This window comes from Gymnogyps californianus, chromosome 8 (genome assembly GCF_018139145.2).
Source record: "Gymnogyps californianus isolate 813 chromosome 8, ASM1813914v2, whole genome shotgun sequence".
NCBI lineage: Eukaryota > Metazoa > Chordata > Aves > Accipitriformes > Cathartidae > Gymnogyps > Gymnogyps californianus.
Genome location: NC_059478.1, coordinates 30,362,432 through 30,387,681, shown reverse-complemented (window position 1 = coordinate 30,387,681; position 25,250 = coordinate 30,362,432). Strand labels below are relative to the sequence as shown.

The 25,250-nt window shown below is 40.8% G+C and overlaps 1 protein-coding gene across 2 annotated transcripts in view; it reads left to right on the top strand.

Annotated features, from left to right (window-relative positions):
• Positions 1 to 25,250, top strand: part of GLIS1 (GLIS family zinc finger 1) — a 205,767-nt gene that overhangs the window by 144,361 nt on the left and 36,156 nt on the right. The window contains exons 5-6 of one of the 2 annotated variants that reach the window (XM_050901384.1): positions 18,244 to 18,405; positions 21,862 to 21,972. In XM_050901384.1, coding sequence (XP_050757341.1) covers positions 18,244 to 18,405; positions 21,862 to 21,972 — 273 coding nt within the window. The remainder of the gene's footprint in view (positions 1 to 18,243; positions 18,406 to 21,861; positions 21,973 to 25,250) is intronic. The other variant, XM_050901385.1, reaches the window with a different exon arrangement.

The following is a 25,250-nucleotide window of genomic DNA, read 5'->3' as shown; positions in this document are numbered from 1 at the left end:
AGGCTTTGGTCTTGCCCTCCCAGAGGTCATCATTCTCTTCTTTGTGCTTCCAAACCTTATTTTCTCCACTAAATTGAGTTCAAATTTTGTCCTGCCACCAGCTGTTCAACTGGGAGGTGCCACAGAATTCACAGTGGCATCTTGTTGGCTGGTTGTCTGTTAGGCCCAATGTTACCTTTTAAGCCTTACCTCCTCAGGAGCTCTCCTAATTTTATTGTTCTCTAGGATCTCTTAATGGTCAATAAGGAAGAATGTGGTGGCAGCATATCCCAGCTGTCTTGGACAGCTGTCTGAGGATGAGGGGGCTCAGTCACCTTCTGGAAGGCCTCTTTGCCTCAGTGTTTATGAGGAGGGTGTCAGTGACTGAGACAACAAGCTGTTTCATGTCTAAATGTGGGTAAGAGACATCCTCCCAGAATGGCTGGTTAACATGACTTTGAGGAGTCTGTGATCCTTAAAATGTTAAAGCTGTCTCCCACCAACAGTGGGTAAGAAACCGAATAGTACAACAGGTACCTAGTGTTACAACAGGTGCAGTGGCCACCAGCAAATGGTTCACAACAGATATGAAAACTAGAATAGATGGATGTGACACCTTTCCATCACATAGTACTCATGTAAACGCTAGAGAGTGGTGGTAAGCCCAGAAGCAGGAGGCTTAGTATCCTTTCCATACTGTTTGCTTGAACTGTGACAGCTCTGAATAGTCTTCCTACGCATGCATCGGTCCAAAAGTTTTCTAAATTTCACTTTCTCTCCACACCAGTTCCCCACAGCAACGAACTCTGAAATCTCCCGTGTTCTGTGAATCAGTATTCCCTTTCCTCAGTTTTAAATTTGCCATCTTTTAATTTCATTGCATGCCCTTTTGTCCTTCCTGTGCAAGACAGAAGAAAAGATCCCTCTATATTTTCTCTTAGACCTTCATTTCAGAGGCCGTTCAAGATGTCACCTTTTCTCTCCTTTTTAAAAATAGTAGTCCAGTTTTTTCAAAGTCAGTATTTTCATCTGCTCTGCTGCATTTGGCTAAAGAAGCTTCACACCAGTTAACCCTGCACCTCAAATGTATAGAAACCCTTAGGCTGTCCCTTAGTGATTTCTGGGTAGCTCTTTTACTTGCCTGGCTTGGTTGGAAAATGTCCGGAGATTGATGAGGTGGTGTATTTGCCTGTGTACAGGTCCTGGCTCCATGAGGATTAGCAAAAGGCATTCTAATGGTGAAGAGCCATTCTGAACTTCTTCTCTTTAGGAGTCCTTCACTCTGACTATGCTTTTATGGCAGATAAGCCTAGGTCACATAGCTAAAGAAGTAGTTTTGAAGACCTCTAGGCCCCCTGTCTCAGCAAGGGATAGTATTTGTGCTATCTTGAACCCAAGTCCTCTGTGTGACTGTAACAGACTGCCAGCCAGTAGCTCAAGGCTCAGCTTTCAAGGCAGTCTTCTATAAAGATTTTCTACTGAAGGGCGGCAATATAGTTACCCTGGCAGTTCAAGAGAGTTGTTTAATGCATGCATCAGTAGTTGTGTGTGTGGTCACACGTACAAGGGCTCTGTAACCTGTTATGCTTCTCATTATTTGGAAGAAGCACGAATGTATGTGAAGTCCCAGTTTCAGGATATGCAAAAGGCTAATACTAGTGAGTGGTTTCAGAGATAAATTTCTCAGGCCAGGAATGTTTTGAAGACATTCAGCGCAGAGAGAACAGTCCTATTGATGTCATATCGTATAATTGGTGAGGTCATGTGTATATAAAAATCATGAGAACAGGAAAGACTAGTAGGCCCACCACTCATGCCCCTTTTATTTTCCTGGCATACGTTTTCCAACTGCATATTCGCCTGTTTGCTTTTTAGCTTCTCTGTAATTAGGGGCTAATGAAAAGGGCACCAGCCTCCAAGATGAAATTTAAAGAGTTCTTATTTCATGTGCTCACGTTTGGCAGTGAGAAAAGAACACAGAAAGCTCACAAGGAGGAACGTGAGGGTTTTTTCTCCACACAAAACATTGATCCAGGATTGTTTGGACAGAAAGAAGGGCTGCTTCTCTCCATTCCCACGGGCCCTGGCATTTCCAGGGTTGCCACCAGTAGGAGAAGAGTTGGAGTAGGCGGGATCCACAAAATCTCCTCCCTGGTCCCAAGGGTAAAAAGTAGAAAAGAAAGTCAAGCAGTGCTAGGCAGAGGCTGTCTTTACGTGGTCTCCTCTGTTCAAGGCAAAGCATACCCATTCCACCACAGAGGATGGCTGTGTCAACAGTCATCTCCTGGGGCCTATGGCATGCCTGTGCACTATGTAGTGCCCATTCAGGAAGCTTGACGTTGCACTTGCTCTGGCCTGCTCCACAGCTGGAACCTCCTAGCCCAGCTGTGGTGGCCTGAGTCTGAATTAATGAATTGTTCTGAAAGGCAGAAGTGAGCTCATGCCACTCTTTGTTCAGGCTAGTGTAGATATGCCACAAAGACCCCCTTGCCCATTAGACTTCTCTTTGTAGAGCAGCATGGAAATTTGATGAACGTATCTTTTCTTCCGTCTCTGGCTACAATTCTTTGTGGTCAGTCTGGAGAGACTTTTACATCCAAAGAAGGGCTTTTGTGCTGAGAGCCTGTCTATCTTTTTCAACTGTATTAGCTGGTCTAATAAAAGGTACTATTTCTCCCGGCAAAACTTTCCTCACTGTCATTAAAGTCTGTGTTTGTTTGCATATCGGAAGTTGAGGTTGTTTTGGACATTCTTCTGGGGAAGGAGAAAAGGACATGGCTTTTAAAAAAAATGATGGTAGCTTTTGGAAAAGTTCTAATCATTCATTAAATGTAAAATTTGTTCTGCTTTTCAAAGAATGCATTGTGGTCACATAGATCACCGTGAAATCAAAGCAAGTTTACTCCAGAACTCATCTCTTAAACAGAAAAATAAACTGACCATCTTATTTTTTGTCTCAATTATGAGGTGACTGGAGAAGAAATGCAAGAGGAAAGGCAGGGATTTAAAAAGACATACTGTAGATTAATTCAGAGTTCCCAGCCTTTATTCACATAGAGTCTCATTTGCAAAAGCGTAGTGGAAGTGTTTCTCAGAATTCTGTGTGAGCAAAAGATGGGCCAAACCGGGCCAAAATTTTGGAATAAGAAATCATCTGTGAGGTTCTGATGTGAAGGGGCTGGTAGAATTGGAATAAAAACAACAGAATCTTTTCAGTGTTTAAAAACAGAGGCAAGGAAAGAAAGTTCTCTCCAGAAGAATCACAAGGCAGTGTGGCCTAAGACTGATGAAAATTAGCCTTTCCTGTGCAGCTGTATGAAGAGCAAGACTGAGACTGTTCTTGCCTGTGGAGTGCACACTCAGTGCAAAGATCTCAAGGTGCTTTAGAGAATTAAAACCCAACAAATTAGGATCAATACAATCCAGAGAGACACAAATGTATTTATATCTGCATTTTGTAGATGATTAATGAGTCACAGAGAGGACAAGTGTTTAAAGTCTTGCTTTAAATTTGGAAATGCAGTATTGTATGTCCTCAGACTGGAGGCTGTACATTGCCTATGCCCTTGAAATAACCTTATTCATCTGCACCTGGAAGTTGTTCTCCATCCACAAAACCCAGTGGGGCTATTTAAAGCCAATTCACAGGTGTCTGAAATTTTACATATAGAGGTGTGAGACTATTTAAAACATATGTGCAGGTGTTTACATTGCAAAGTGCAGGAGCAAGTCTGTGCACATCCAATTTAGGTTTCATGTTGAAAGACAGGGCTACCTTAAAGGAAGTCCAGGAACAGGTGGCAAGGTTGGCATGTTCCCAACTGTATCAGAAAGGAGATAAACCATACTATAAAGAGCTTATTTTTATGCTCTATAAAGCAAAGGCTGGTTGCTTGTTTGATGTTTGGTTTGTGTTTTTTTTTCCCCAAACATCTAGGAGAATATTTCAAAGCATAAAGGTGCATTAAGAAACTACCTGAAGATGATTATGTGTCTGGCATTCTGTCCAGTGTTATGGTTATTGATCTTCTGCCAGAAGGCCTGATTCTCCAGAGCACTGCTCCTGGCTCAGTGGGTTTACACCAGTGACTGATGAGTTCAGGATGCTCCGAAAGTATCTCGTGAGGCTTTTGGTGTTGCACAGTCCCTGTCAGTAGGCGTTTCAGTACAGTCAGAAAGCATGAAGGACTAAACTGTGCAGAGGAGATGAAGTGACTTGCTTACGGTCACCCAATCGCAGAACTTCGTAAAACGCCAAATCTCCCACAGCCGAGCACCATGTCATATCCATTGCACAGAACTGTCTTTCCAGTTCAGCAGTTCCTAGACACCTGGCTGTCTCTGTTCGCGCTGTTGGGCTGCTGGCAGATCCGAAGTGATCCCTTAGGTAGATCTACAGGCAGACAGGAGCAGTAGGGGTGCTTGGCATGGCACCAGTTGCAAGCATGGCTTCTTGAACCAGGCATGAGTTGTTCAAAAGTATACTAGGGATGCTAATGGCTTCTGGCTACAGAGTTTTTCAGAAATGTTATCGCTAGTAGCTGTTCCGTCTAGTTGGAGATGGACAGTTTTATAAGCCAGTAACTTCTGGAAAGCTGTGTGGAGCAGAGCACTGAAATAGCACGTCTAAAAAGATGCTCAGGAGAAAACTTAGTTCTCCCCTCAAGTTTGTGGTCTTGTCAAGTGCTGAGCCTGGCACCCCGAGGAAGCAGAAGCACTCTTTTTTCCTGCTTCAGAACCAAAGTGGACAGGCCAGGTATCCAGTTCTAGCAAGCCCAAGGCTGAAGGCAGCTGCCTTTCCCCTCAAGTGACACAGAGGACCCAGTTGTGGAGGAGAGTGAATATAGCGAGTAACAGCCCTATACGCTTCCTTTATCCTGGTTAATCTCTCTAGGAAGTGAGAGAAAGAGCAGTACAAATGCTTGATTGTGTTAAGCACCTGGAGTTTGCACATGGAAGCGACAGGAGTGGGGACAGAAGCTTTCTTTGGGTTTGGAAGTAGGTTTGCGATAGCCTCCTGCACAGCCTCTGTCCCTGAAACAAATAGGGCAGGTCCCACCAGGAGCAGAGTCTTCTCTTCTCTCCCTCACCTTAATAGCAGCTGGGAGAGCTTCCTGGTTGGCCCTATCAGACCTCACGTGAACCGAGTAGCTTCAGCAGCAGCAGCAAGGAGGAGCTCAGCATACTTTAAGAGGGGCCCCACAAGGGCTTGAAGTTATCCAGCACCTTCAACACATCAACCCTGGATGTTCTCCAGAGCCAGAAAGTGCGGAGTCAGCATGCAAATGTAAAAATGAAACATCCTGAGGCCCTGGGAGGTTTGGCTTGGGTGTGTCTGAGTTCTGCCTGTAGTTTTGGGTTATTTCCTCTTGTTTTACCCAAGCTGCTTTGGCCCACGCTTGGCCTTGAACTCTTCATTCTGAACCTCCAGTGCAGGACTCGGCAGCACATTTCAGGATACAACTGTTCTGCCTGGTGCTGTTTGCATAGATAGTATCTGGGAGTGTCAGGGCTCCAAGAACAGTGATAGGAGGCATAAACAACTTTAACAACAAAATAAACTCTTGCTATCAGAGTCACAAGGCGAGCTGTCCAACACAACATTGGTCTCTGATTTTATATTTAATTTTAGAAGCTGAAACTAAATGTTTTAATTTTATATTATTCTCAACATAATGCTAATTTGCTCCAGATGTCCACTCAGCGCTGAACGCTGCCATTTTGCATAGACAGCATGTGCGTCAGTGATTTATTCCAAATAGCTTCTATTTTACTGCATTTCATTTTATTCTCAATGAAGTACTTAACAACATGTTTCTCTTTAAGAATCTTACTTAATCATATGGATATAATTTCTTCAATTTACGTTTTCAGTTCTTTAGTGTGGTGGCCACAGGGTGTTTCTTAACCTAGGAAGATTAAATGCACATGTTGAAAGCTGCTTATATTTGATTTTGAGGCACTTTCATTTCAAAGTCCTTCACGTAAGGTACAGAAGTGATTGTGGTTTCCTGCTAGGTTATGGGATGGAGGTATAACTCTCAGGAAAACCTTGCAGATACCTTCTAAATGTTGCATAATCATGCATGACAATAACATAATTTCATTTCTTTCAAAACTGTGGTCTACTGAGAGTGTTTAAGACTTTTTTATTGGGGTTCAGGAAAAAAAGAGATTTAATTTTCTTGTCATTTCTGGGCTACAGTTCAACATTTCAATTTAAAACCTATTTCCGTTGAGTTCCATTTCCAGTTTTCCCTCAAAATATTATCTTAGAAAATGTCTTTTATGCATTTATTTATTTATTTATTTAGCAGCGTATTAAAAATTATGTGAGACAGCTCAATGTGAAACCTTTGTTATTTGAGCCTGGCTCATTCAGCCATTCCTGTATATGGGCTGCTATTGGTCAAGTATGTCAGGAATGTCCTTTGGCAGCGTCCTCGGGAGCTACGTCATGTGTGTAAAGCAGCTCATATGAACAAGTTGGCGTGGATATGAGGCTGATCTGAACCTAGGAAGCAAAGTCCAGGAAAGATTCTTTTCTTCTTTCATTGTAAAGCTGATCCTGCATATGTAGTGTGTAGTAAGATAGGATGCTTCTGCAGTGGTTGTACAGTCTAAGTGTAACACACCAGTTTCCTCAGATATCAAAACCTGCTCTTCTTCCCGTTTAAAAATCATTTCATCCATATAATCGCTTTTCCTCTTAGGCTTTTAGATGGCAACCTATAATCATGGAATCTAAATTTTGTGAGGTCGCATCATTTGGAAGGCTGGTTATTCCCACCTGAAATGGTGTTCATCTGTATTCATTTACATTTTCTTGTTGCATTTTTTTTTAATCTTGGCTTTTCATTTTTTCAGAACTAACCTTGCTGTTATTCTACAATTGTATTAGTTTATTACACTGAATTGTTGACACAGCTGGTAGGGAGCTAAGTGCTGTGGTTTCACACAATAAAATTTCAGACAATATGTGTAGCACTTCTTTTTCATACATATCATTTGAAAGCCATGTGACTCACCAATATGTGTTATTGTTATCCACCCATGTGGGATACAATCTATTTTAAATTAGTGAAGTGACTTGCTAAACTCCCTGTAAACAATAAGACTGTGGGAAAACATAAAGTGCTATTCAGAAAAGAACATTGCTATACTGCCTTTTATCCAAAGGATCCCACAGTGCTATAGAGAATGAAGGGACCTGGCACTGCTGCCACGCCGTCTGCTCTTCAGCAGAGAGCTCATCTTCACAATAGACTTTAGAAGGCAACTCCACCACTTAAAACTGGAACAGGGTTTGGTGGAGATCGTAACTACCCACACTAGTTCAGTGTGCTAGGGTGTAGTAAGTCACCGTGAGTGAAAAGTAGCAATGGAGTTTGGGGTGTTTGTTAGCAAAATCTTGATTTAACATCTCCTTTGGAGGCTTAGGCACAGAATCCAATATAATCACTTCACAGGTTGGTGTGCATGAGCCACTGTAATGTTGAAGCACATGCACTTAGCGCATGGAAGTGTGAGGTAACAGGAGTGAGCTGAGCCTCTAACGGAAGGCATCACATTATATTGGATTTACCAGAGAGAAGGACCTTAGGTACAGACCATTGCTGCAGCTCAGCTGAAGCATGGTAGTCATTTACAAAGTGCAAGAACAGAATTGTGTTTCCAAACTCTAAAACATGGCTCTTCCAACAACGCAGTGCCTAACCAAGCCTAGACACTGATTTGATTTTGGCAAAGCCAGAAAACTGACTTCCTTTAAAACAAGTGAGGTCTTGAAGCCATTTTACTAGGAATACATCTCACAGATTTTCCTTCAGGTAATGAACACGGCCAAGCAAGATGAAATGAAAACACTGCAAGACTGAAATTGATGACTTTGGGTAAAATGAGAAGTTCCTCATTTGTAGGGAAGAGAGCCTGTTCTCTCAGAAGGAGAAGATTACTCTTCCCCATGTTGTTACCCTCTAGCTCTCCCAGTGTAAAGTCACCCTGTGGGATTCTGGTGTAGTGTGGCTGGAACAGGTCAGCGGGCAAAGGAGGGAGCTATGTCTCTTGAGGTTCTGCTCCACAACCAGGGCGTGAGGGAAAGCAAAATAAAGTAACCAACCCTGAGACGATAACAAGCTCCCACCACATTGCACAATCTCTCTTTCCTGGTGGTTCACCAGCAGCTCTTGCAGGGCTCTTTGCCAGAGCTTAGCTCTACACATGCGAGGAAGTGTTGGGCATAATCACGTATATGTTAGCAGATCCCTTGCCTTCCTTGGATTACAGGTTGAACCCCAGCCTTCACTTATGGATATTGAAATTGGCCCAGCATGGCATAGAAAAGAGCAGGAGCCTATCTGAGCATTGAAAATCCCACCAATTTGTCTACTCCCTTCCAAAGGAGAACCTTGGAGAAATTTGTGTGTCCTTCTTATTTGTGCAAAGATTCATCCAGTGTTGAAAATTTCATGCAGCTTGTTGTTAATTTGCAGGGAAACTTTATTCTTGACTGACCTTTAGAAACAACAATTTGATAGAAAAGTTCCATTATGTGCATGCAGAAATGAATACAGGTCGAGTATGAGAAGGACAGTGCCTTTTAGGAAAAAAACCCACCACTCTATCTAAAATGGGAGAAAAACCCAGCAATAAAGCTGTCCACTTTGTGAAACAGATTTTGTGAGGAAAATTAATGATCTATGTTGAACCACATACAGAAAGTTGTATTTGCAACGAAAAACACATTGGTGGGTGCAGAGTTACCTTGCTGGTAATTTTCATCTTTTCTAAGAGAGAATTTGGTTGTGGTTGACTAGTTAACTATAGCCAGAAATTCCCAGCTGTAGATCAGTTTTCACCCACAGGATCCTCCTCTGTTTGATCTGCCAAGGACAGGAGCCACTTTGTTAGCTGCGATGACATGTGACAAGCTATGACTGTAAAACATATTTATTTATTGGTCTTGACAAAGATATGAGCTGGGTTTCCCAGGATTAAAAAAAAAAGTAGTCTGGGGGATGAGTGGGAAGTTAGGACGGACACTCACTGTTGCCAGATTACACTATATTTGTTACAGACGGGGTTTGGCACACGCTTGTCTCAAATCTTCCTGTGACTGGGGACAGACAGAGCACAGACCTAATCCAGGGTGTTCATGCCTGTGGTGCACTGGAAACCCTTCCTGTTTATAGACACACTGGTGGCATGTTACAAAGGCAGACTGGACTATGTGCAGATCTTTCTCTTCCTTTACTGGCTCATTAAAAAAAGAGAAATATATGAAAAAAGAGGGAAGTGTTTCATTTCGCTTTTCCATATAAATGTTTGTTAGTGAATACATTCAGAGTATTTCAATTACAATTGATTCTAGTGTCTGATGCCAATGTAACAGCTTAAGATTGTTTGCTTAATTCCTGAATGTGTGCATTGTTTTTAGCAAACATTTTTAATTTACATGTTTGTCCTGCCTCTCTTCGAATCTCCCATTGGATTCAGAATGTAAACCAGGACAGGCGGTTTCTCTGCCATTCTCTTTGCAGATGTCTCTCAAAGAATCAGGAGTGAAAAGTGCCCCTACACCGGGTACAAAAGGGTTGATGAATTCCCCAGCATGCATGAATGTCCTATGCTGAAAGAGAGCGCTCAACACATTACAGGAACAGCTTACAGAAGCAGGGTGTGTAATTTTTAATAACTGGGATAAAAACCCTCAGTGACATCTTTAAAACATAAATGAGTTTTCTTGTTTCTTTTATTTCTCCCCCCCCGTTATTTTGCCTTTTCATCTCTTCTCCTTTCAATTCCATTAAGCTTCATTGTACAATAATGCATTGCAGTAGACTTTTTTCAATTATGTTTTTGATTTTTTCCTCCTTGTTACTATAAAACTCCAGATGTTTTGAGACTTCATGGTTCTCTGGATATTTTTTCCTTTATTTTAATCTTCTTTTGTAACATGCCACACATGTGGTATTTTGGCCTTTTAAGATGCTACGCTATGCTAATCAGCCATAAGTTTTGGGGTGGTTTCTTTTTTTTCTTTTTGTAATGACTTTTTTTTCCTTCTTGCTGTTGTCCTCTATTTAATTCTCCCCCCCCCAACTGGTTAGTCCACGTAAACCATAATGGATTCTCCCTTTGTCCTGGGGCTGCATTCATTATCTTAAGCAAACTAATTCTTCACTCCAAACTTGCAAACTCTTATATCTGTAAGTAAATTATGAGCGCCTATTCCATCTTGCATGTCAGTGAAATGCACTCTGTACAGAACTGTTTGCAGTGTAACCGGCCTCCCAGACCAACAGCACAGTCTGTTATTTAAAGATGTGACTAAAATGTGGACCAGAATACAAAGATGTAGGCAAGAGTGTAGGACAGAATTTCAGTAAAGTTTCAGCTGAGCTAGGTGTAAATAGGTGATCTGTTAGATGCAAACTGGAACTGAAATGTGTCCTTGGAAAGTGAGGGAAGACAATGACTTACTGATCCAGAGGAACAAGTTTTTGAAGTACGTGTAGGAAACTATATTTTTTGTTAAAAAAATCTAAAAGAACTGGAGGGAAGCATTTTAATTTTATTTGTGGTTCTTTGCTGGCACAACTGGAGAGGCTTTTTAATTGATTTTGTTCAATCTTAATTTTGTCCCCAAAACAAGCAGATCTGGCTTCAGATATTGGAGCAGCAAATCTTGGATTGTGTGTTGTCCTTTAATTTCAAATAGCTTGCAAGCTACTCAAAAAATCCCAAGTATATAGTAGTTTCCCAATTACATGTGAGGAAATAAAGGGACCGACATGTAGATTTCAGGAGGGGCGTCTTCTTTGCTCATTACATGACCATTTGAATTTTGCATTTTGTTTTTTAAAACGTTGCTACATGCAATGTTATTTTTTCCTGCAAGCCGTAATACTGCATTCAGTCCAACTGTAATGAGGTTTCAGAAAATTGTTTGGTTTCCAAATGACATATTTAGCAAAACCTTATGGCAAAATTTGTGGCTGTCATGCTGCTGATAGTAAGATATCCCCAACTTTCCTGGTTCATTCATTGCAGCAAATAAATGCAAGTGCCCTGTTTTGACAAATGTTTATCCTTCTACTTGATTAAAGAAGGATTACTAAAAAGAATTTTAAGACTAGCAGCGGGGTCTTGTGAAAATGATAGGATGCTCTGATAGTTTCCCAGATATTTTAGGTTTTGCTGGAAAACGTATGGAAGGCTCTGTTTGCTCACTGAAATGCTCACTGAAGTCCCTGAATGCTCACTGAAGTGCCTGACCTACTGGTACTAGAAGAAATAAATCTATGAATATTTCAGTGCTTTGAACAACGTTCACCCCTTTCTTGACAGATGATAATTTACAGTTATGTGAGCAAGACTTTTGAGAGCCAAAACATGCCAGTGCAACTTAGAGACAGGCTAAGACTCAGTGCCTGTCCTAATGAGCTGGTCTTCTGCACTCCGTATGACAGCAGACCTTGAGAGATGATTGGCAAAACTCACATTTAATGCCAGATACACTCAGGAACACAGGTAAAACTATCTTTAAAAAACAAAACCCAACAGCCAAACCTAGGCTGCCTCTGTAGTCAGGGGAGAGAGACAGGCACCTACTGAGCAGGATGCATCCCACTGAACTCTCTGAGCTGCCGACCTTATGCTGGGCAGACCTGCCGTTCCCCAGGGACTTGGGGAGCTCAAACAGCGAGGCCGTTCATTTTTTAGACAGTACAGTGAGAGTGGAGGAATCCCTTCTCAGGGGATGTTGGCAGGCAGGTGGTTGGATTTTGCAGTCAGAGGAGTCTGTTTGTGTGTGGAAATCACGTCGCATGCAGAATCAGACCTGGTTGCTGTTGAAAGCCTCATGACTTAAATGAGTCTGTTGTTACGCCTTGCGTGGGCCAGGTCTGCATTCCTCGTGCACCCATAACTCCTGGTACTGCCAGAGGGGGGTTCAGGAATGCGGACTTAGGGGCTTATAAAATTCATAAAATTGAAATAAAAGAGACAGCCCAAAGTCTTGTTTAATTCAGTGACGTATGCTGATCAAACACTTCCTCCAGGATTTTCAGTGTATTAGTATTTCCCAGTTTCATGTTAATTTGGAAATATGCAACCTGTCTAACAGCATAAAGAAAAATGAACTGCTGGTGTACAATGTATTGATGTCAAATGGTTGGCTGTAATTACCCAAAACCCAACAACGTGAAGGATGTATTGCATTTATACTGTGGCTTACATTTCTAGATTTTTGCTTTTTCCTTTCCTTTGACCGTTTCTTCTCCTACACACCAGCAATTGCACAATAGTCTGGCTAAAGCCATAAATGCTTCTTTGTAATACAAATAATAAAACAAGTGCAAGCAATTTTTCCCAGGACTCAAATGAAGTATCATGTAGAAGCGTCACTTTGCAAATGTAAATTGTTCAGACTTCAAAAAACCCCATAGAAACGGGCAGATCCTTTTTCTGTTACAGGTATCGTCCATTATTTTGTTACCACAAAGGGAAAAAAGCAGCTTCTAACAATTTAAATCTGTAAACTGGCTATATGAACTGGGATTCTGTAGGAAGTTGAGAGCTCAGTCCTATGGGTTACTTTTTATGTACACAAGTAGTTCTGTTGAGTTTAATAAAACTCCTTGCATGAGTCATGTTACTCATGAGCAATTACGTGCAGGATCAGGGCTTTACATTGTAGCTGCAATAGAAAATTAAAAATTAATCCAATCAGGAGTTCGTTAGAAAAAACAAAGCACCAAATCAGATATTTTGATTCTTGTGTTGGGTGAACCAACTCATGTGCTTAAGTTACTGATGTTCGTAACAGTTTGGAGCCTCGTATGCCTCCTGCCATGTCCTCAACATTAGACTCAGTGTGCTATAAAACACTGATGCTGTTTAAAGAGTGGTGTGACTATTTCCTCCCCTCCAGAAGGGATACATATCCTCACAGGATCCTTTTTCTCATAACATGTTTTTCGATAAAATTTTCCCAATTTTGTAATCAGTTGGGAAAAAAGAACATTTCACAATGTTCATAAGGCTTGTAGATGTTTTGACCAGACATAAGATTTCCTATTGATAGTATTAAATGCTTTGGAATGAAATGTTTTGGGTTTTCCATCTGTAGGCTGTCTGAGATGTCAGCAGCCAATATGACCTGCTCTTTCCCTTTTAGGTCTATAAATAAAAGGCAGCTTGTTTAACTGATCTTGCAGCAGAGAGCAGAGGTGTATATTAATGAGCTTTCTCTAATGGCACACTAGACCTATTTAGCACTACAACTGTGAAGGCTTCTCTTTTTCAGTCATAACTCATTTCCTAAGAAAATGTCAGTTATTGCTTCACCTTATGGTCTGAGCTGTTTAGTTTATAGTTTATTTCTTCTGATCTGTACCACTGACAGATATTCTAGACATGACTGTGATTAAATATGCTTATGAAAATGGTAAACATTTGATAATATAAACCCTCTTGGGAATATGCTGTTATTTCTGCATGGCAACATTCTCAGGTGCATTCAAAGTATAATGTGGAAGCAAAGAAAAAACATTTTAAGCAATTACAGTTATTAGATTAAATTGTTTTGTTAGGAAAATTTAGTGTTTAGATCACTGTGAGATAATTTAGTGTTTTCATAAATATGCCTTTTAAATGCGTGATATTGCAGCAGTTACACTCCAGTGAGATTTTAGTGTAAAATAAAGATAACATATGTATTTCCATATGGTAGTGAACTAATTTAGTCCCGTAAATTTCTACAACATATTTTTTCCTGGTAGAAGCCCTATTCTAAAAGCAGCAGTAGTTATAAAATCCAATAATTGCATCATGCTATTTACTGTAATCATGTGGCATTGTCTTGTGTCTGTGCTCAGATGTGTGTAGCATAGCAGTGTCTGAAGCACACATTACTTTTGTCTTTATTGTGAGATTGCTAGTAACTGCAATATAATTGTTATTTTTATTGATGAACTCGTTTAAGAGCTCTGTTGACATTTACAGACTTTTAGGATCATGCAGCGTTTGTTACAGTTATCCCAGGCATCAAACGTCAACAAAATGTTTAAGATTGTAGGATTAAGCAGTGACAGATTGGGGCCAGATGTCTGGGAGATACTGTAAGTAGCCTTCTCAGTTAATCAAATCGCTCTTACCGTCCTAAAGCTCTTTGGAAATTGAACATTTGTTCTTTGTAGTTGAAGCTGAGACACTTGGGGGATTGATGGATCTTCCTGGAGGTTATCTGAAGAGGAGAATGAGCACCCCGTTTCTCCAGGAGTAGTTTTATTTAGTGTATACATAAATATAAATACACTCCAAGTAGCAAGGGTAGGTGGAAGCGTTAAAAGTGTTGGTGAGTAGCAGTGAAGCCCAAGAATTACCTTACAAAGTCCTCCTAACACAGTTTCCTCAGCAGCCCAGTTGAAGTTATCTTGTCCTTGTACAACTGTACGGGTGACGCACTTCCACTTTAGGGAAGCAGTGCTGTTTCCACATGTGGGCTTGTAAGGAAAAACCGCAAGGGGCACAGTCAGCAGATTCAGCAAGAAATAACAGAGTTGAAGCAGGTTTTCCTGGAGTCCTTCAAAGTGGAGATCTTTCTGCAGCTCTGAGTGGATTCTCTCAGCCCCATGCTTCTCAGCTCTTTGCACCAACTCCTTTCCTCCCTCCCTCTCAGGCCTTTCACCTTCACCTTTGTACATCACCTTCCCCTCTTCTCATCACTTGCCCCCACTCCTTTTCCATTGATTTTCCTCCTGTTTAGCCAACCCTACCTTTAGCAACCCTGCCTCCTTGAAAATATGAGTGCTGGAGTCATATCATTCTCTTTGCTGGTGTATTCTTCCACCTTACATGTTTAGACTGAATTTATCACTGCATTGTGTCTGTCCCGCTATCTGTTATCCAGCTTAATAGAGCTGGATATCATAGATAATATAAATTAGGAAATAATAATACAAATAAGAAAAGCCCTTAAAGTCCAGGCATACGTGGTAATGGAGGAGCCTTACTACTGAAGCCATTAGACCTTTGGCTTCTATGTTAGTACCAAAAAAAGGCTGTTGACCACAGTAAAAGGATAATAAACCCATATTTGTTTGAGTGTTGCTGCTTACATTGTAGCTCTGAGCATTTATGGTAGGGCCTGTTCCTTCTCTTCCTGAAGTCTCGATCCAGCAAACTCTTAAACATATGTGCTTTCATGTGTTTTAAATTAAGCTTGTGTTTAGGTGTTTTAGGACATTTGCCATTGGAATTTTTGCTACTGACATCAATGAGAATGGAGCTGGACCTTTAATTAGTTTGGATTATTCTGCATACTTTCCTACTTCGCGTTAGGCTGTAGATATGGAGCTGAAGACTGGTAATCCATTAGAAAAACATTCTGAGGGTCAAGATCCTAGATTCATGACTGAATAGCTGAGAAATTACTTCTGTGACCTAACAGGTCTTCCAGGCCTGAGACAACATGGAGACAAGAAGGATCTTGTGGAGTGTCACTAGTGATTCTGCTGCCCACGGGGTACGGAGTGTCCCAAAGACCCAATAACAAGGAACGTTGTTATATAATGTCCTTCTGGGCTAGGTTTTTTGATGCCTGTATGCGAGAACCAGAAGATCCTTTACAGAGCGGAGTGGAGCATGTAGAAAGGACTCGTGACGGAGTCAGGGGAGAGTCCGCTCAGGGATGGGGGAAGGAACGGCACACATGGGGGGACAGCATGAACAACTGAAGGGAAAAGGTTGGTCTTGCTGCTCACCTGGCATTCAGGTGAATGAGGTTGCAGAGCTGAGCTGGAAAATAATTTTGTAGACTCTGGGTCTGATTCTCACCCTACCTTGTGGTTATATATTGGTGAGTAAAACTGAGAAGAGCTGGTCTAGTGAACTGAAAATGAAAGGTATGTTAGTTCAAAGGGGATGATACAACGCTGTGGACACAACACTAAACAAAGGAGGCTGAAGAAAGGTAGGGAGAGGAGAGGAAGCTGGGGAACAAAGTGGAAACAAGTGATCTTTAGGACCTCAGAACATTAACTCCATTTGCCAGAGACTGGCTTTATGGAATGTCTTACGAGAACTATGGATTTGTCAAACTCTGCTTTATTTTTCATGGACTTCAGCATATTTGCACATTTCAGATTGCTTCGTTCTGAATCCTTGCCAGATTTTTAGTGGATTTTTTTTTTTTCCTTCTTAATAGAAGAAAGTTTGTTTCTTTTTAAGCCTTGGTGGCTTGGTCACTTCCAAAACTCCCCCGCCTCCCTGCACCAGCTCAAGTGTTCAGAGGAGAGTCATGGCCAAACAAACTTCTGAAGCCGTAGACTGCATGTCTCCAGGTGACTCTGTGGATCTATCATGATAGTTGTGATGGGGAAAGGTGGAAATATATACATATCAGGTAGTTGTCTGCACACATAGACCCAAATATGCCATTCAGACAGATTAAATGTCTGCTTAGGGAGTGAAATATTTAGGGCAGTAAAAGCCATAGTGATCCTTTCATCTATGAGCAGCGGGGAAAGGCAGAAATTTGCAGTCTGCCAGGAAACCCTCTGTGTGGGTGCCTCTGTGTTGGAGTGCATTGGTGTGCTTAATTTGTAGCGTGCAGAGCCGATCTGCATCCAAAGACAGAACACAGCCTGCAAAATGAAGTTCTAGCTTGAGAATCCAGATCACTTTGTTCACTGTGTTGAGATGCTTAAAACACACTGATCTGAGCAGGATGTGATGGACCTTTGTCCATCAGTAGTTTAAAATTGCCTTTGTCAGGCACCAGGATATCAGGTGCCTCCACTTTACAGCATCTTCTGGGCTCCATCTGCATTTGCTGTCCCTTCCCATCCCTCTGCCTGCAGTGCAGAGCTGATGCGACAGCTGAGTCAGAAGTTTGCACGCACCAATGTATACGAGATGTGTGTGTAACAAATAGAACGTGACAGGGATTGACAAGACTGTAATTTCTGTGGTGCCATCTGAGGAACCACAGGTAGTGAATAGAAAGCTGCTGAACAAAATCCTGACTCAGCAGAAGGAAGTGACAAAGCACTCACTAATTTTGTGAGGGTCAGGATTTCACTCTTTATGAGCAAGAATCGTACAAAAAAAATCTGGCTTCCAGAAATAGTGGTTTTAAGACACACCTACCTTCTTTCAAAATTGTTGTTAGTGTTGATATGAAGGTGAATTGGGTTGTGTTTCTCAAATACATTCTTTGAGATCTCAAATCATAGAGGAGCCAGGGTTTTATCTGTATAGAGACACTAGAAGATCTGCAGTGCCATGAAGCTGCAATGCAGAGTGGGCAAAGTATATGCACACCACCAGACGTGAGTATATGTGCATAGAAGTATTTGTGCACATGCGTAAGTATCTGAGTGCATTTTATGGGTTTGCTGGTGCATGAATGTGCATATGCATGTATTTGTGCTCACCTGAGTTAGTTCCCAAAGCCCATCTTAGAGACAGTGCCTCCACTGCAGTCGCCTGTTGTCTGTAACACGGAAAATTCCCAGTGAGCAATGCAAAACACCCTTCCCTTGGCCTAGTAGCTGGACATTTTAATTATTTATTTATTCAGATTTAATTTGAAACAGTGACTTTTGTTATGAATGCTATGCAGCGTTTTATTACTGAGTTCTCTAATGAAACGGGTGCTTAAGAAGTCAGAATTGCTCAGGTTACTGGTTGTATAAATGCTGAGAACAGATCTGAATGATACGGCTAGTAAAGAAAAGGGTGCAGAATAACAGCAGAGTTCCTTTGGACTGATCTTCAAATGGATCAGGGCTTCTTGTAATAGTCCTTGCTCATCTGCTCCAGTGTATAGTATTTCAGACATCTGAAACCAGGTTCTTACCCACCACAAATAGCTTCTCTTGCTCTCTGTCTGTAGTAGCTAATTGTTACTGCTCACAGTGGTTCCTGTGCCAGTTAAATTCTAAGAGAACTCATCAGAACACTTGTTCTTTCTTTAAATTTTCTGTTCTGACACCATGTCTTTAAGCGTTCAGTACTTCAGACAGAACGTGTGAGATATTTATAACCCTTGTATTATTATTGAGCTACACACCATGTCTTCAGTGACAGATTAAATGAACAGCACAAAATGTTGTGTTTCATCCATAAATTTCAACAGATGTTTGAATGTTGGTTGATTTATTGCATGTCCAACTTGGATCTTACACTGTTCTCATTGTGGCTGCACATGGTTTATTTAATAGTACTTTACAACGATTTTTTTATGACCTTTTTCAGTTTGAAGGGTGCAACAAGGCATTTTCTAGGCTTGAGAACCTTAAGATTCACCTCCGGAGTCATACTGGGGAGAAGCCATACCTGTGTCAGCATCCTGGCTGCCAGAAAGCTTTCAGCAACTCCAGCGACCGGGCAAAGCATCAGCGAACACACCTGGATACCGTAAGCATGATTTCATACTGGGAGTTGCACTGAGTTTTCCAATGGTCCTTGTACATAATCTGTTCTGCAGCTGGAGGGTGACTTTTCCTTTTCATGAGGAGCATCTCAGAAAACTCAGCTATAGGCAGCTGTAGTTTTGTTTTGAATTGTATGTGCTTTGAGAAATGAAAAAGTCTTGATCACAGAAAGGCAAATTCAGCTGTCTTACTCATGCTGAGGAATAAGTTACTCAAGAAGAGGTTACTCAGGAATAAGTTACTCAGCAAACTCTCCCATTGTTCTTGTTCCAGTAAGAGGAGGCAGCAGTAGAATAAGGTATAGTATGAGTGAAAGCTGAGTCATTGCTGCTGTACTAAATGTGTGTCATTGTCTTGCTTCCTATCCTGTGTTGCTTCAATAAAGTCTGTTCTGAATGAATGCAAAAGCAGTTCAGACATCTCAGTGGAAGGTAAATGCATCTCAGTTTTGGACACAATTTTGTAAAGGTAAAAATACATCTGTCTTATAACTATATGAAATTTGTGAAGTACCCACCATCAGAATTAACTGTAAGAAACAAATTCTTTTCTTATGTACGGTTGGTAGATTCTGGCTCAACTCTGCAAGTCTTCTCACTTGACTTGCAGAGAAGATGGGAGCCTGTCTAGTGTCTTAGGCTCTGATAAAATTAAATCACCATGTTATGGGGAAAGAAAGTAAGTAGACAACTTTGTAGACCAGTTAAGTCCTCAGCATAAAGCTTGTAAAGAGTAACAGGCAGAGTTGTTCCTTTGTCTTTTTCAAAGAAGTGAATATATGGTTTAACGTTTGGCCAAGTGTTTATGGGGCAGAACTTTTGAGTTTAATTGATATTTACTTTTTAAGCAGTTACACATTTCAGACAGTGCAGCATTAAGGAATGTCTAATGTACATTATGCCTTGCAAAAACAAACAAGTAAGAGAAGCGAGTCAGTCACATTTTCCAAACCAAAGCACACTTACAATAACAATGTTTTATTTATTTGAAAGTCAACCTGAGATATTTGAATTTGTAATTAGTTCTAAAATGTGTCTCTCTTGAAAGTGGATATACTAAATTGGGTGCACGGTTTTGAAATTTAACTGCTTGAATCTAATAGATATATTTTTTATTAGCCAAAGTCACAAATGGAATGCCATTTATTGGTTTTGAAAGAGAATTCAAATGGTTACTAAAATAAGCAAAATTTCTTGTATCTGTTGATCTGTGCATTATTGAAGACAAATCTCTTAACTTTCTATTTTCTTTTCTTCTCCCTTTATCTCTGTCTTTATTATCTGAAATGCTCATAAATCAGGAAAAAGGTACGGTAATCACTTTCTACTAACTTTCTTAAATGTCTAAAAATATCCTCCGTGCTATTCTGTTGCAGGTTCTTTAAAACTGTTTCTCTAGTCCTACAACACAGTAACTAACTTCCACTTACCTGGTTTAATTGAAGTCCTATGGTTTAGCTTAGTGTATTGTGTTCTTAGGTAAATGTGAAAAATAACAGAGCTACAAGACGGTGCTACTGTAAAGACTGCACATCGCATTAGCTCAGTGGACAAAGTAACTGCCTGGAATGTCAAAGCAAATAGCCATGAACCTTTTTAAGGGCAGTCAGATTTTCATCTAGTTTCCCTATCACTAAGTTGAATGATTCTATCACTAATTTGAATGACATCAATGATATGAAAAATACTCTGCTAGCTTTTCTGCTAAGGGATTTGTTAAAGTTTTCCATAGTTTTTGCTCAGGTGTCAGTTCTCTGTGTTCCAGACACTCTCAATAAATCTGCTTTGCCCTATAACTTTCTGGGTAGGTGCTGTGTTAGCCTGTAAGGTCATGAATTGGTGAATGATTCTATTATTCCTTCAGAAATTTCCTGCTGGCTGGACAGAGCAGCAATACTTATCCTCTGGAGGTACTTACAAAGAAAAAAGGTTTATATAGACTGCTTATTCCTTATTGAGTACATTTGGAATTGGTTTTAAAGCTTCTCAATGTAGGTCACTCCATCATTTATCTTCTCCAAAAGGAGAATCTGTAAATCATTTCAGATACTTACTGGTGTATGCTAGTTTGATTGAATCTCTACTAAATCATCTGGAAGTAGATCCTTCTCCTCGGTAGAAGCAGAACAAAGGGAACATATCTGTCCTTGTGGTAAAAAGGGCATGTCATCACTCCTCCAGGAGCAGAGCAACTTGTTTAAAGGACTTCACAGTCACTTCTCCCAAAACCGGTGGGTTTTTTTCCCTTTTGTGCATCCTCTTTCTGAAACCAAGGGGATTAAAGAATGTGACACTGAGATCATGACAAATGAGTTTTCTACCTTTGGGAAGACACCAAAAGGACTTACTAGTCCAAGTGAGAAGGCTAAGGTAATGTTGACAGATGAGGCAAGACAACGGAGAAAAAATGAATGTTCGGCTCAACTTTAAAACTTTGTGAGCTTTGACATGCAGCACTATTTTGCTATCTCTTAAGTCAATGGTTACTTAATGACAAGTGCCAGAGTCCCTTTGTTCAACTTGGTAATTGCACATTCATTTGGAGGTTGTACTGTAACAGAGAGATAGTGTTTCATTTGTTGGGAGTAGGCATAACGAAGAGAACTTGGTGAGGCTTTCAGTCATTGGGACTCAGAATCAGCGGTTAAATTGGAGCGTCCTTATTTTTTTGTTTGTTTGTTTTCCTGTGAGAAGAGAGCACTGGAACTGCCTGCCCAGACTCAGATGGTTTTCCCAGGAGATAGTGCTCATACTGTGCCACACAGAAGTGGCAAGCTCTGCCGCATGCCAAAATCAGCTGGAAAGGTCTTCCCGACAAAATCAACAATAGTGGATTTTTCTTTCTGTATTGATTTGCTCAGATGTTAATGTTTGATGCAGGTTGTTTGGTTAGGAGTTACAAAAAGAAAGATATTGCTGCTGTTACTCGAAACAGGAACAAGGTATGAAGGAAACCAAATGTGTGCTATGCTATAAGTTTTGCTCTGCTGCATATGGAACAGTCGTTGTAAAAACTATGTAAATCAGAACTCAAAACCAGAGCTTCTATATTTTTAATTATACTAGGTGATCTCATGATCATTTTGTCTACTGTAAAGTGTAGAAAAAAAGTAATGCTCTCAAAACCCATCCAGTTACATCTCATTAGCATTTAATTCAGCCCAGTAATCAATATCCAACATGCCAGAGTATAGTTGTGTCAAGTGCTCTCAGTGCTTGCACGGAGTGCAAAATCAGAGCTATCAGTGCAGTTCTTCTGTTTGCATCATGTCTGGCTTGTGTACATAGAGGAGACAGAGCAAATCTGGAAACAGCAAACAGCGCAAACAGCTCAGGCTTAACACTGTGTTTCACAGAAATGGCCATCCTTCAGCGCTCTGTATGCTGATTGTAGAGATGCAGAGGAATATGAAATCTTTTCCCTTTTCTCACATTTACAGAAACCCTACGCCTGTCAGATTCCTGGCTGCTCCAAACGCTACACCGACCCCAGCTCTCTGCGCAAACATGTGAAAGCTCATTCAGCCAAAGAACAACAGGTGCGTAAGAAGGTAAGACCCACTAGGCAAAAAGTGACACATCTCCAGATCTCCTCGATATAGTTATTTTTAATTTACCTTTAGTTTATATATTTTCAAATCAGAGTTCTTCTGCAGTATCGCTAGAAGAAAACTTAAGTTGAGCTAATTTCCTGTTGGTTTTTAATCACTATGGTTAACCAGTCCACTTTATAGTTTTACACTTTCAAGGCTACCACCCTGTAATTTCAGTTTGCCCCACACTTTCTCTCCAAGCATTTCTTTCCTGTTCATCTTTCATACACAAGCCCAAATTCTGCTGTCATTCACATAAAATGTCCACGCATTGAGTCTCTGCAATCAGCTAGTAAATACGTGTTGGCAGATCATCTAAAACACAAATGAAACTAAGCCAGGATACTGTGGAAATGTCAGGAAAGGAGCACTTGTAATAGATGAGAATGAAAACCTCCCACTTTTCCCACCACATCTGTATTTTAAATGCCTTTATAAATCATTCCAAACCCAGACTGCTAGTTATGTTTTCACTAGTATTAGATTCAAATAAGTATTTTGGTTTCTGTGGGCTAAATCCTGAACTCATTATTAAATGGGGATGCTTACGGGCACCAGCCCAGGATTAGAGACTTGTTTATTACACATTTGTACACACAGTTTGTAAAAAGATGATTGGGACCCCACAGAGCTGGTCTGTGACAGAACAGACTATGAGCATACTTGAGGCTCAGGAGTGGAAAGGAATGCGAGCCTTAGCAAGCAATTACAATTAGTTCAATAAGCAGCAATGACGTCTTCCCCCAGCTGCCTCGCCACTGCCAAGAGCATCACGGATGAGACAACAAGGCATGTTTAAAAGATGGAGGACAGAGCAGAAATGACAGCCTGGCAAGATAGAGCTAGGGAGCAGCTAGTTTGGAAAAATGTCAAAGGTAAGAACTAGAAGTACTGGAAAGCAAAGAGAGGAACATGTGGAGAAAAGAGACAATAGCAGAACCCAGGCGATCTTAGTTGCAGAATTTGGGATGAGCCATGGAGGAGTGAGATGGATGTCAAAATGGCCTAATTCTCCCGCTTGAATACAACTGTGATGAGTTCATACTGATTTGTCCTGATGTCAGCCATGCCCCCTGTCTTACACCCCTTCCCTTCTGCTGCTTCTCAGCAGGAATTACATCCCCTACAGTTTTCACTTGGCTAGATTCACCAATCTGAACTTATGGTCCCCTCTCCTAGGCCAGTTGTCTGTCCCCCAATTCTTCCTGTAAGAAGAATGCATGGAATCTGAGTAACAGTTCCTAGAACATCAGTGTACAGATCTGTGCGCACTATTTCAAATAGTCAGTCAAGAAGCACTCATTACGTGCTGAGCTTTGTGCCTGGGAGTAACACTGTTCATGCCTAGCACCCATCCAGATGTCCACAGAATCAAGTCTGTTGTCTCTGCTTATATCAGGTCCAGCCAGAACTCTTATTTAACCTGGCAGGACTGGAAAGGACCACCTAGTTTTCAGGCCCAATTTTGTATTATCAGGCCATATGGTTTCACTACAGCTCTCTAGAAGGTTCCACAGGGTGTGCTGTGCACATGCCTCCCATACCACAGGTCGCAAAATTCCCAATGTTTCCCTAGAGCAACCTTTAGGTCTTAATGAGAGTAAGAGTCAGAAAGCCATAGCAGTAATTGGCACAGAAGGAGGTTGACTGTGGCACCAAAGTCTTTTGCAATAGCAAGATCTTTGTGACAGGAAGATTTTGTTATGTGAAATTCTCAGCTGATTGTGGAAAGCAACCATGCTCCCTATTCCAAAGGAGAGAACTGCCCCATCTTTCCTTCCTGGGGTTGCTGACATACTTCTAAGGGGAAGGAAGGAGGGAATTATTTCCTAATACCACACACGGGTATCATTTGTTCAGCTCTGTGTACTGGGCTGAATGCATTAACGTGTTAACATCCTTTACATCTGGACAAAGGAACAGTCCCCACTGTTATACCCTGTCACCTGCTGAGGCCTATTTCCAGTTCTATGGAGGAAGGTGGGAAAAACCCTAAATCCAAACTTTGCATTAAGGGGCACAAAGTACTTCCTGCATAAGCAGCAGGAGGCCCGAAGCATAGAATCAATACAGGACAAATGCAGTACACACAAATTGCAAACTCAAGCTGCTTGGATGTACCAAGACGTCAGATAGCCAGGGTTTCATATCTCCTAATCTCCTAGCTTGAGGAATTTTCCTGCATGCATATACATACCCTTCCATAGACTTATCAAGTCTATCTTAAAATAATGTTAGTTCCTTGCCTCCCACACCTTATTTGGTAGACCAATCTAAATCTGCACTCCTCCAGTGGTTTGAAATCATCTTCAGATTTCCTGTCTCATTTAGCCATGATAACTTTATGAATACTTGATCCTGTATCTTTTTTCCTTCAACTTCATCTGGAAAGGCATCTGAAAAAGCAGCAGATTTAGAGTGCATTTTGATCAGGCTCTCTTAAAAGGGAACAAAGCAAATCTGACTCATAAAGAAATAATAACCCCCCCCCAGATATTTCACTTAAACATATTATAGGGAAAAAAACCCTTTCACAACTAAGTAAATCTCAGTGTTATTGAAATGGTGACAGTCTACTTTGGAAAAAAGGGGAAAAGATTTTTTAATACTCACTTGCTCATTTTTGGTTATAACTCGGCAAAGGCAGTTGTCTGTTGTTACCAGCTTCCCAGGAGTTCTGAGTGGAAATGAATTAGCCAAGAAAGAAAAATTAACAGGCTGCTCTGACCACATGTCTTGGTTGAGATATGCTACCAAAATGTGCCATCTCTGGTATAAAATAAAATGCCTGAGCTTAGACTTACATCAAAGGAATCCTGAATATTCATAGCCTAGAAGATGACTGCAGTGGTAATATTTGGTTGTTCTGAAAGGCTTTACAAGAACAAAATAGGAGAAAGTTAGCTGTTAATTTAGTAGTAGTTTAAGTTTAATTGGCTGCAGATGCACTTTGTGATCCAAATGTTAGATGTTTATCTTCAACCAACAAATGGCTGTATAGCAGAATTCTAAATAGCTTTGCCTGGACCTTTTATTTAGAATAACCAAACCCAGGGGAGATCGGTATGCAAAACTGTAAACGTAAAGACAGTAACTATTTATTAATGGCTATAGAATATGATGGCTGTTTGTGTAATGTGAGCACTATATTATGACAAAAGCTTGGCAACATCAGCATGTTTGAAAGAGAATTAGAAATGCTTTTCTTTCTTAATTCTCCTCTCCTGCTGTTTTTA